The 12,743-nt window shown below is 45.1% G+C and overlaps 1 protein-coding gene across 2 annotated transcripts; it reads left to right on the top strand.

Annotated features, from left to right (window-relative positions):
• The first annotated feature begins 414 nt into the window (after nt 1–414).
• On the top strand, nt 415–9,848 carry DYRK3 (dual specificity tyrosine phosphorylation regulated kinase 3). Of its 2 annotated transcripts, none has more exons than XM_032319370.1 (3): nt 415–696; nt 2,706–2,817; nt 8,037–9,848. In XM_032319370.1, the coding sequence occupies exons 1-3, from the start codon at nt 620–622 to the stop codon at nt 9,609–9,611; spliced, it is 1,764 nt and encodes a 587-aa protein (XP_032175261.1). In that variant the 5' UTR covers nt 415–619; the 3' UTR covers nt 9,612–9,848. The 2 variants fall into 2 exon arrangements, with proteins under 2 accessions (XP_032175261.1, XP_032175262.1); XM_032319371.1 differs by lacking the exon at nt 415–696 and adding an exon at nt 720–948.
• The last annotated feature ends 2,895 nt before the right edge of the window (nt 9,849–12,743 follow it).

Here is a 12,743-nt window from a genome sequence, read left to right as displayed (position 1 = left end):
AGAAGCCCCTCGGTGGGAAAACCTATGGAAATGACACGTTTTTTCATTCATTGTTTAATACATCTTCAAGGGAGCTTTTAGAAGTTCAGGCTACAACATGCTGAAAAGGACAATAGACAGTGAGGGGCGGGCCGTACTTCTGAGGCAGAAATTGCGGGTTTCACGGCTACTTCCACAAATCCTCCGTCCGGGCCTTTCTCCCCGCAGCGGCAGCGGCTCCCCGCCGCTCACTCGCCGCCAGAGAACACCCGCCGCACCCGCGACTGACGTCCCGCCCCGAACCTCCCGGAGCCCTCGCGAGTGGCCCAGGCCACCGCCGCGCGGTGGGGAGAGGCCTCAGGCCCCGCCCCTCTGCGTCACCGCGTAGCGGCGCAGAGGCGTTTCCCGGGGCGTGCCGCGGTTGCTAGGCGACCACACCGCTCCCCCTCCCACCCCTGCTGCTCTTCTCCCCACTCCCGGCCCAGCGAGTCGCGAGCGAAGGCGCGCGGATCTGCAGTGTCTGGACGAGATTCCCTCGGGAAGCGTCGCGGTCCCGGCGGCAGCCGCCCCAGCGCAGGTGGACCCTGCACTTCGAACCCTCCAACCGCCGCCCCTCCCCCCGGGGGTCCCGAGCTAGCGGATGGGAGGCACGGCTCGCGGGCCGGGGCAGAAGGATGCGGGGCCGCCCGGAGTCGGACTCCCGCCCCAGCAGCGGAGGTAACGGCGCCGCAGGGTAACGGGCTGGGGGCGTCCGAGTGGGCGGCTGGAGCAGGCTGGCGAGGTCGGGGGAGGCCTGGACTGAGGTTGGAGTGAGCCGCTAGCAGGAGGACGAGGGAAGGGTTCTGACCGCCTCCGGGGGACGGATCCACCCTCTTCCCCTCCGTCAGCTCCCCTCCCCCGCAAGCCCACCGCGACCGGGGGAGGGGGCTGGAGCGGAGTTACGAGAAACAGCCCTAGATCGGGGATATGGTAAGGAACTCTTAATAACCTGGGACGTTGTGTGGGGCTTTTTCAGCAAACTGTGGAGGTAGGGAGCACTACCTTTCACGGAAGCCCTGTTGCTCAGAGCAGATAACCAAGGGCTGAACTCTTGGGGTTTTGCCGTGAGGGGTGCGGTCTGCTTCGGATATGCAGGTGAAGGGTTGTGCTGAGTAGGGCTTTCTGGGGATCCTATTTTGAGAGATTCTCCACCTTGCATTGTACTTTACGCCTAAAAGGAGACTAGGGACCCCCCCCCCCCCCCCCCCGCCCCGCGCTTGTTTGCATGCAGACTTCCTTCGGGTGATTTCCTCTGCCTATTTATAGGAATACTTGCAGGTCTTCAGTGTCTTTTTCTCTATAAAGGTGGACGCCTCTCCCATTTTATTTATTATATTCATGCTGTTGGCAAAGACTCAGTCACATCCCGAATTTTGGGTTGTCAGAGAAGCAGTTTCCAGTAAAGATATAAATAATGCTATCAGAATGTGAGCTAGTTTTTAAAAAGAATATTCCAAAAATATTTGTACTGGACTTTTTAAATTATTCTTTGTGTTTCTATAACACATCAATGAAGAAAGCTCTAGAAGTAATTTTACAAAGCAGTTTCTAAAGGCAACTTTAAATATTGAAATTAAAAAACTGAAATAAATATTTCAGCATATTTTAAAAGATTTTTAAAAATTCTTCCTGGTCATTATTATTGTATTTGTGGTGTATTATGTAAAAATGATACACTGAAAGACTGATGTGTATAACTGGGAAATTCATATTCTTAGTGGTAGATGAAATACATTATCTAGGACCACCCTGTGGATTAAATAAAATAAACCCTCTCCCTCTTCAGTTGTGGAGACACAGTGCTAAAGAACAGAGGTGCTCCTTAATCGTTTAGCATTTAGCTTCCACCATCCACCAGAAAATGAAGTGGATACAGAAGTGAAATTCAGTACATTTTGTAATTTAGAGAATCCCTTTAGTATTTGTTGTGCTTTTCCCTGTATGTTTCTACAAATTAGGTAGATGTTAAGTAGGTACGTAAATAAACAATAAAAAGAAGAAAGCCCTAAGACCTTTCGTTTCTTGTAGACTGGAACTATTCTTCCCATTATAACGTAAGGAAAACAAGGTCAGGGAAGAAGTTAATACAGCCAGTGGTAGAGCTGAGATTAGAATCCAAGTCTCTGATTTTTAAAATATAGTTACCTCTGCCTTTTTTTTTTTTTTTTCCCCTCTTTCTTTTCCTGTTCTGGTTAGCTTTTAGGCTTCAGATTTCAACTAGCCTCTAGTTGCAAGTAGTAAGTTAAATGAGATCCTTTTGATAGTCCCTATTTTAATTTTTTTTAATATTCCAATTTTAATTAATCTCTACACCCAATATATGACTTGAACTCACAACCCCGAGATCAAGAGTCACATGCTCTATCATCTGAGCCAGCCAGGCACCCTGAGAGTCCCCCTTTTTTTTTTTTAAGAACATTCACAAAGACAGACTTGTTTTAACTATTTCAAAATAAAAACCTAGAAATGCTTCCCTTTAAAAAAAAAAAAAAAGGAAAATTGGGCTTCCTCTGTTCTTTTGCCAAATACCCCAGTTGTTTGTATTCAATGCCAACATGCAGTGTAGACATTTATTTGTATTAGTTTTTTGTGGCAGATGTGAGGCAATAAAGACACAGAATGTTTTAAAAATACAAGTTTATATACTTAAGTTACTGACGGATTTTATCTGTAATCCTTTCAACTAGATTGGGGGATGGTGTCTATGATACCTTCATGATGATAGATGAAACCAAATGCCCACCCTGTTCCAATGTACTCTGCAATCCTTCTGAACCACCTCTGCCCAGAAGACTAAATGTAAGTAAATGAAGTTGTTCTTTGCTCTCTAGTTGTCTTGAAAAGAAGGAAGTGCTACTTAATGCCCAAGGTACAGTTACATCTCGCTGGCAACCCAGACTCTTTTGTTTCCTTTTGGTTTCTCTTGACTTTGAAATAACAATTGCTATGTTCCCACTTTAGCTTTATAGAATGATTTTGATTTGGAGCTGCACTTATTCCTTTCAATCACGGGGATAAATATATGGCATTAGCAAAAAAATAATAAGCTACTTTTATCGAGGGAATGTTTGTTTTGTTATAGAAGGATATAGACTGTGTGTTGTAAAAACTCATTTTAACAAAAACCAGAAATCGAAAATACCCCTGAATTCATAGATCCGTACCTATTTTCCCCTGCAAGAGAGAAATGCAGTCCTAGCTTATTAGTATGCTACAGAGAATCACTTTATGGACCATAAATAAAACTTGAACGGTACAGTTTGGTTTTTGATGAATTTAATCATTCTGGAGCTTGCAGACATTTAGCTTTTGACACTGTTTTACTTAAGGTAATAAAAAAATTAATTCATATTCCCTCAGCGTACACAGAGTAGTAGGGAGAACAGGGTTTGGACAAGTTCCCGGATAGGGAAAACCTATCCTGTGACTTTAACATTTGCTGTATATATCACCTAATGAACGAATTGAATAACTGAATATACTAATTTGTAATTTCTCCTTCACATTTCTGCATCTAAGACCTCAAATTGTTTCTATATTTCAAAAAATATTGCATGCATTTTTCATAGCCCTCCCCAACTTTTTGTCAGCTTTTGCTATTAAAGTCAATCTTTTCACTAGTTCTGAGGCTAATAATATTACAGAGTATTGGCTAAATATATTTGGAAGGCTGGTCACCCTATTTTTAACCTGTTCTCTGGAGTACAGTAAGTTTCCTTTTCCATTCTCAGCAAGCTTATTTCTTTAATATGTGAAAAACTTCTCAGAGCTCCAGAATCTCATACTCCTCTGGTTGACCTCAGTTTGGTTTTTTATTTTGTTTTGTTTTTCTAATTAACATATAATGTATTACGTATTATTTGTTTCAGGGGTACAGGTCCATGAATCATCAGTCTTAAACAGTTCACAGCACTCACCATAGCACATCCCCTCCCCAATGTCCATCTGACCATCAGTTTTCTTGGTTACTGGCTGCCCATTAGCATGTCTCTGTGGGAAACTTTTTGCAGTTGGGCTGGTTCATTAACATGTGACTTAAAAGTTCATTCTAACTTCAATTTAGAGTTAGCCAATGCTAATCATCTCCCAGCAGGTCAATTAAATGGTATGTTTCAGGGTCAAAATCAATTTCTTAATGTATAATATACAGAGTAACCATTTTGGGGACATAGGACTTTCATTCGAAGGTAATGGTGTCTTTGCATACTTTGCTGAAAAATAGGCTCTTTGACCTCTGTTGACATGGAAAGACCCTTCTGACATGACTCCATCCCCAGACCCTGTTGCTGTTTTCACAAAGCCTTTAGGCTTCATTGTTTATCCAAGATGTTCTTATGTTCTCATTGTATACCATAAACCATCTGCATATAGGCTTTTATTGGGTTAAGTTTTGTGTTGCAGATTTAGGGTCAAGAGCTAGGGAAAGAGAATGGAGTGTTTCCTGTCTGGATGAGAAGTATATGCCTTCTCAGAATTTCTCAACAAGATCTTCAAGACTCTATTAACACAGCTGAGGATTCTATTTGAAATGTCAAGAGCCCTTCAAGTTAACAGCGTATGTGAAGCATTCTTAAACAAAACATGATTAATCTGGCATTATCTGTCCCTGTGGTATAATTACATAATTACAAAAATAATTGGTATATAATCTGTATTGCTCAGTTATTGTGATTATAACTAAAGACTAGAAATATGTAGTATTTTATGACTATTATACTTTAACATGCATGCACATTGTAGATTCTCCTAGAACAATGAAAGGAAGATTTTATTTATAGCACAATAGTCTTGATACATGATTGATTCAGGCCAGTATTTGAGTTATGTACAGGAAAGGAAAGAAACCTAAGAAGAGAACCCCTCCCTGTGTGGAAAAACTCCTTCCTGGAATTCTTCAGATTCACTGGAGACTCAGACCTTGAAAATCCAGAGTGGACTGTACCTGGAGCATGGTTTTCTTCCTGGGAGCCACACTTCAAGAGAGACATGCAGTGCAGCCCACGTTGAGAATGTGAATAGGATAGGAAGCAACCAAGCAACCCTGTAAGGGAGAGGATGTGGTGGGTTGATGAGCCCAGGGAAAAATGGTGGGGGTGGGACAGCCCCCTTCAAGGATGTGAAGGACTTTTACATGAAATTTGGACACTTCTGTGTAGTTCCAGAGGGCAAACTAAGACTCAATTTACACGGAGTGAGATTTAGGCTCACTTCAAGGAAAAACCGGAGTCAGGAAATCCAAACAACATCCCTAATTTTATTGTAGTAGTTCGATGCAAATTAAATTTCTGTTCTTATATTAATGTTCTGTGCCTGAGACCCTCTCTTTATCACAAACAGAAAGGAAGACCTCCAGAGCCGGCACAGCCTTACATGTAGGCAGAGTTGGTAAAATACCCAGGGATGGACCCTCAAATCCCTTTCCTTACCAGCTTGTCACTGGTGATCTCGGTTCTGGAGGGTCATTCCTTTGGGTTAAGGCATTGATCTGTTAAAGTTCCAATAACTTGGAGAGGTGACACCTTAAATTGTAGAGCAAGTTGAAAGCAGGTTTCTTGTCGGGAGAGAAAGTGGGTGAGGGATTTCCGTGCACCCTAAAGGAAGGCCTGTTGTGGGGGCTATCATGCTGCAGGAGACCAGAGACCTATTTAGTGCCAGATGTCTGCTGGAGGGGGACTGGAGATATGGAAGGAGGTCCCACAGAGAGAAGAGAGAAACTGAAAGGGCAAAGAGAAGGTACATAGTTTAAGCCTTGATATATTGAGAATTTTGCCAAATTATTACCAGTGTTTGTAAAATCTTTTATAGCTTGTAAGGGTCATTCACATATATTATTAAAATTGGTTCACACAGCATCCTGCAAATTGGTATTATTATGCACATTTTATATATAAAGAAACGAAGGCTAAGAAACTGGGCGAAAGGTCAAGCAACCTGCCCAGGGACTTACAGCTTTTAAGCAGGATAGCCAGGACTCCCATAGACCTCTCTCTTCTTCAGCACATGACTCACAGTAAATATGTAGAAGCACTGAAGTTAGGTGTAAAAATTTTAAGGAAAACTGTCTGGGATGCAAGCGGAGTTTCGCTTTTATTATGTAAATCTCCCTAAAACCAAAGAATTTTAATTCCCTCATTCTGCCAAACCCATCGCCTCCTGGATTATAGTTCTTTGAGAACACTTGTTTCTTGTTTATTTGTGGGTTGTTTTTTTTTTTTAAGCACTTGTAATAGTGAACAGTGAGGGTTCCTGTGACCAGAGAGACGGATGGGACCCTCTTCTGTTTTTTCAGCCCTGGGGACAGAAAGAGTCATTTGACTTCTTACTGATAAGAAACATGTTGCGTAATATTTACTTCTTAGCAAGGTATTTAGGTTCTGTCTGCAGGCCTGTTTTATTTTCTTGACCAGTGATAGTTCTCCATTATGGTATCAGAGATTTTTCTCGGTGCATATATCATCTCTTTACTCAACACTGCTTGCCAAAGTGTGGCTACAGTTGTATCCCTTGCCTCACTTTTGTGTGCTATCAGGTACTACCCGGTTTTTGTAACTACAGGACTCCCTAAATGTTCAAATTGATAGAAATGACCTGAAAGGAGCAGGCAGGAATGAAGGTTTGGCTCTTAAAAACTACAGCTGTATATAAAATTGGCCAACACTTAAATTGTTTCATCTTTTTTTTTGCTGCTATTTATGTTTTCTCTTTTATATTGTTATTTAGATAATAGGCTTTGTGCTGTTTTCTTAGGTTATATTAAAATTCTGTTTTTTAAGGATATGGCCACTTTGGATCATGACCTTTTCATTTGTTTTCTTCTTTCCTTCTAGCACCATCTTGAGTTTTCCTTAGTGTGTGTAATTTTTTTGTATTTCTCTTTTTTGCTTTTCTTTTCCTCCATCTAATTTCATAGAATTATATTTCATCTCAGAGGAATAAATAGAGCTTTCTTCAGTGAGTTATGGTTTCTTGAAGGAGAATGTTAAGCAAATTCAAGTGTAAAGAGTAAAGTGCCTTTATCACATAGGCTTTTCCTTGGAAGAATGGGTGTAGGTGTGGGTTAGAGACGCAGAAGAGAGACACTATCTCTATAGGAAAGTTTTAGCAGAACCTCCCCCACCCCTCCCGGGGCCTTGGATTCTCACTGTTACTCATCAGATGCATAAAGAATTGGCCCGGAGGATCTCAGGAATTCTCTTAGGCTTAGAACTCTTGTGATTCAGTGAGCTGAACTGCAAGCATTCAGTCATTTTTGAGGGGGGCCTGGGAGTAGATAATGAGGTTTTGCTTGATTCCAGGCCACAGCCATGATTCAGCCCTAGTGGAGAGTAGTAGAAGTGCTAGTAGAACCCGGTGCCAAGTTGTGTCTGTGGGAAGGGTGCTGGACTGACAGAAGACCTGGGTTCAAATACTGCCTGGTCCTTCATGGATTCTTTCTCTCCTCTTTTTTGTTTTCTTTTTTTTTTTTTTTTTAAACGGAACACTTTAATATGCATATTCTGATGTATGCCCTTAAGAATTGGTAAGATACTCAAAACAGTAAACAATAGGAGACAGTCTGTATATAATCAAATGCCAGATCACGTGGTATAGACTTGAAAAGCTACAGTTAAGATACGAGGTTAATTAGCCTGGGCTTGGAGTAGTTCCAGATGGAAGGGAGGGGACTTGAGTTGGAACTTGAAGGAGTGCAGGATGAGGGGGGTTGGGTAAGAAGACTCTCACTGGAAAGACAGACCTATTAGAAGGAACTTAGCACGTTTAGGGTTTGGTAAGAAGACCGTTTGCTCTTAAACAAAGCAAGGCCTATACTGGGGGTTGAGGTGGCCAGTTGTACTCCGAGGGTCTGAAGATCGGTATGACACAAGTCTCTGTTGACTCCTGCCTCTCATCTCACTTTTTGGGTAATTGTAACCTACGTGACTGGACAGTTCTGGTGTGGTTCCGGCCAGGGACAGGTTCTTTCATCCTTCCGCTATTTTTAGTGGCTTCACCATCACATTCATGTTTCTTTTCCATAGATCACCACCGAGCAGTTAACCAGAGATCACACTCAGCGCTTTCTGAGTGGAGGTGAGGTGAAGGTAGAACAGCTGTTTCAAGAATTTGGCAACAGAAGATCTGATACTCTTCAGACAGATGGCATCAACGACTCTGAAAAGTGCTCTCCTGCCGCCTCTCAGGGTAAAAGTTCAGATAGCTCCAATGCGGTGAAAGCCAGCAGTTCTGCCAAAACATCCAAAGCAGTGCCCCTGACTCCCGAGCAAGCCCTGAAGCAGTACAAACACCACCTGACTGCCTACGAGAAGCTGGAGATCGTCAACTACCCCGAGATTTACTTCGTGGGCCCAAACGCCAAAAAAAGACACGGAGTGATCGGCGGGCCCAATAACGGTGGCTATGACGATGCAGACGGGGCCTATATTCACGTGCCTCGCGACCATCTAGCTTATCGATACGAGGTGCTGAAGATTATCGGCAAGGGCAGTTTTGGGCAGGTGGCCCGGGTCTACGATCACAAACTTCGACAGTACGTGGCCCTGAAGATGGTGCGCAATGAAAAGCGCTTCCATCGGCAAGCCGCTGAGGAGATCCGGATTCTGGAGCATCTTAAAAAGCAGGACAAAACTGGGAGCATGAATGTCATCCACATGCTGGAAAGTTTCACCTTCCGGAACCACGTTTGCATGGCCTTCGAATTGCTGAGCATAGACCTTTATGAGCTCATTAAAAAAAACAAGTTTCAGGGTTTTAGCGTCCAGTTAGTTCGCAAGTTTGCCCAATCCATCTTGCAGTCCTTGGATGCTCTCCACAAAAATAAGATCATTCACTGTGACCTGAAGCCAGAAAACATTCTCCTAAAGCACCACGGGCGCAGTGCGACCAAGGTCATTGACTTCGGGTCCAGCTGTTTCGAATACCAGAAGCTTTACACGTACATCCAGTCTCGGTTCTACAGAGCTCCCGAGATCATCTTAGGGAGCCGCTACAGCACGCCTATAGACATATGGAGTTTTGGCTGCATCCTTGCAGAACTTCTAACAGGACAGCCTCTCTTCCCGGGAGAGGATGAGGGAGACCAGCTGGCCTGCATGATGGAGCTGCTCGGGATGCCACCACCGAAACTTCTGGAGCAATCCAAACGTGCCAAGTACTTCATTAACTCCAAGGGCCTACCTCGCTACTGTTCTGTGACTACTCAGGCAGATGGGAGGGTCGTGCTTGTGGGGGGTCGCTCACGTAGGGGGAAAAAGCGGGGCCCCCCAGGCAGCAAAGACTGGGTGACAGCACTGAAGGGATGTGATGACTACTTGTTTATAGAGTTTTTGAAAAGGTGCCTTCAGTGGGACCCCTCTGCCCGTATGACCCCAGCTCAAGCACTGAGACATCCTTGGATTAGTAAGTCTGTGCCCAGACCTGTCACCATCGAAAAGGTATCAGGCAAACGGGTGGTAAATCCTGCAAACGCTTTCCAGGGACTGGGTTCCAAGCTGCCTCCAGTTGTCGGAATAGCCAATAAGCTTAAAGCTAACTTAATGTCCGAAACCAGTGGTGGTATACCTCTGTGCAGTGTACTGCCGAAACTCATTAGCTAATGGACAGTGCTGTGCTCAGAGATGTATATGTTTGTATTTTTAATTATCTTGCAGACCTGAACATGGGGGAAAAAATACAGGCCCATTGGCGGATATGTTTTTGTTAGACTAGATTTTTTTTTTTTTAACAAGGCAAAACATTTTTATATGATGTAACAGAACTCTTCAAGGGCTAATTACCTAACCAGCCTGTGTTGGCCATCCTGGAATGTACATTAAATGACTTTTTATAGGTCAGTGCATCTTCGTTATTGTCGTCAGATGTACATCACCTTACGTATGCTGCTACTGGTTTAAGTCCCTTTTTCTCAAGATACAAGGTGCCCCGGGAAGTGTATCCTGGCCACTCGTCACTTCTCGTCTCCCTCAGCCTCTGTTCCAGAGGGGTAGCTTGGGACACAGCTGTGGTTCTGCATGAGAGCCGAAGCTAGCCCTCTTGCCCCAGCAGGCCGTTCTGTGGGCTCATCCCAGGTGAAAGAGCTTGGCAGAATATGAGGCAGGGGAAGGTTCTGGAAGTTCTTAGTCACTTGAAAAAGTGGTGTCACTGCTTCTCAATGACTCATTTCTCTTTCAGTCCTGTGATGTGTGCTCTTTTAATTTTATGTTGTTATTATTTTTATGATTTTTCTGCTTCTGATATGTTTCCTGGGAAAGGCATTTTATAGCTATCCTACCCCTTTACCAAGCACTGGTTTTAAAACTTAAGTCCTCTGTATCACTTTACAACCCCACCTCACCCCTGTCTCCAGGGAGCATAAAGCAGCTTCTTTGCCTCAGATGACTGTTAAGGGAGAAGCAGCAGGTAAACTTCAGTTCCCGAGTTTCTCGGAACCCTGGAGACCAGCCAACTTGCTGCATTTCCATGGACTTCTTCCCTATAAAAGTGATCACTCTGAGAAACCTAACCATGGCCCACTGCCCTCCCTCCTCTCTCCCCAGCCCTCTGCCGCTTCAGCATGCCACAGTCTCCCCACCGGCCATTTAAGCCGAAGACTGCCCCCTAGGTGCTGAGTGAACTTCAGCTATAAGACAATTCAGGTGCCGGCTGTCAACCATTGCCTTTTCCTTCTCTTGAACATCCTTTCTTTTTCTCTGCTAAGATTTCAGCGAGGGCTGACAGTAAAGCTGACTGCTAGCCAGATGTCTTCCTTGGAAGGGCGGAGAAGGTACAGTAACTCAAAACTCAGTGCTACTGTGTCCTTCCCCTCTACTTCCGCCCTCCTCCAAGAGTGTGCCCGAGCTTGGTCCTCAGAGCGGCCTCTCTGAGGTAGACCGTTGCTTTCTTCAGCACCATTCCCAGGATGGCCCAGTTCCATTTTCACTCTAGAACTTAGTCTTCGAGCTCCATAAGGTCAGAGATCATAAGATCGCCGGGCAACACCGTAACCAGAAGAAGAGAAATGCCAGGGGCACATCACTGAAGGAACTCCTGCCTCAGAAGTACTCTGGTCTCCACAGCATGGGCTGTGAAAACGGAGAGTGAGCCGATGTCCACAGCATGGCCTTGGCCGCGGGCATAAGGGTTCAGACTGAGGCCTTGGCCTCTTGAGAAGGGCACATCCTGGTGCTTCTGGTGCCTGAGCAATGGCACATTTTAAAACTTGAATCACTTCCTTCGCTCCGGGTGTACCGAAGGCAGTGGGAGCACACCCACGCTCCACGTCCCTCCTGCTGAGCCCGCGGCCCCACAGAGAAGCAGCGCAAGCAGCCCCCACGTTATCTCGGCAGAGCACGTGTCGGGGTTGTTTTGCCCGTTGTTATCAGTGTGGAAGACCTGCTCTTAAGCAAACAGCGTTAAAAAAGACGGCTGCCCCAGACACATCTGCCGTGCCCAGAACCGGGATGTGTTTGTCGGAAGCAATCTCCTGGGTCAGCCCACGCCGTCTGCCACGGGGAGAGGAGGCAGTCCGTGGCTGCGGTGGTCACGTGGTCCGTTTCTGTGCATTGAGTAGATAGATTTAGGTTCCTGGAACCAGGCCGAGGACAGGCTGTAGACAACTCTGACGCCATACAAATTCTAGAAAGCTCTGGGAAGGCGGATAGATGTGTTTCTGCCTAGGTTTGGCAACCTGGAGAGTGACGCAGAGCAGAGTCATCGGGCTGGCTGGGGCGCCGTCTTCCGCAGCCGAGTCAGGTTTGGGGAGAGTGGGCTGCTTTAAAACGAGCCTGTTGTGCCAGATGGATCTGGGGAGGTTGATGAATTGGTTTCAAGTTTAGGGCAAGTTGTCATTTTTAGAAGCTGTTACCTGGTGCCCCCTTTTATCAGCCACTGTTAAGTTGTCACTTGGATCCCTGCCCATAGCAGAGTGACTGAACTGGATCAGAGTTCGTGCAGAGATTCAGGCTGTCTCCCCAGCAGTCACTGAATGGCTCTGCAGCCATTTTTGTTCTTCTGGTCATTTTTTTTTTTTAAGATTTTATTTATTTGACAGAGATCACAGTAGGCAGAGGGGTGGGGGAAGCAGGCTACCTGCTGAGCAGAGACACCCCCCCCCCATGTGGGGCTCTATCCCAGTACCCTGGGATCATGACCTGAGCCGAAGGCAGAGGCTTTAACCCACTGAGCCACCCAGGCGCCCCTTTTCTGGTCATTTCAATTAAATAGCTCAAGTGGGTTGGCTTCTACTGATTTTTAAGTTGACAGAATCAGCTGAGTTTCCAAATTGCTATTGCCACCATGAAAAGAGTTGGGTAGGAAGTTTTGTTTTACCTTATTCCTAGAGTCATTCTTTTGCCCCCCAACATGGGACATTGGCTAATCCAGCTAATACCTGCTCCTCGTATCAGACTCTGTCCTACCTCCCAGTGACTGATCTGTTCATTCATCACAGGCTATCGTGGTTTCCTTTACTGGAATGTCAGCTTCAAATGGGCGGGCGCACGTCCTCATGATGCTCAGTGCGCCGGCTGTAATGCTGTCAGTCGTGTGCAGGTGGTCGGGGTTCGTTTCCCTCCATGTACTAGGAAGGTGCTCACGTCTTGTCTTCTTTTAAATTGACCCACATGATCTCTTTTTTTTTTTTAAGATTTTATTTATTTATTTGACAGAGATTACAAGTAGGCAGAGAGGCAATCAGAGAGAGGAGAAAGCAGGCTCACCACTGAGCAGAGAGCCCGATGTGGGGCTCGATC

The sequence above is a fragment of the Mustela erminea genome, chromosome 17, assembly GCF_009829155.1.
Source record: "Mustela erminea isolate mMusErm1 chromosome 17, mMusErm1.Pri, whole genome shotgun sequence".
NCBI lineage: Eukaryota > Metazoa > Chordata > Mammalia > Carnivora > Mustelidae > Mustela > Mustela erminea.
The sequence above is the reverse complement of the archived record's forward strand: the minus strand, read 5'-3'. Positions and strand labels throughout refer to the sequence as shown.

What these genes read in the sequence shown, in the direction of transcription:
- DYRK3 (XM_032319370.1), top strand. Translation starts at nt 620, where the DNA reads ATGGGAGGCACGGCTCGCGGGCCGGGGCAGAAGGATGCGGGGCCGCCC. An exon ending in CTCCCGCCCCAGCAGCGGAG is followed by an intron (nt 697 to 2,705) that starts GTAACGGCGCCG and finishes CCTTTCAACTAG; the next exon opens with ATTGGGGGATGGTGTCTATG. An exon ending in CTCTGCCCAGAAGACTAAAT is followed by an intron (nt 2,818 to 8,036) that starts GTAAGTAAATGA and finishes TCTTTTCCATAG; the next exon opens with ATCACCACCGAGCAGTTAAC.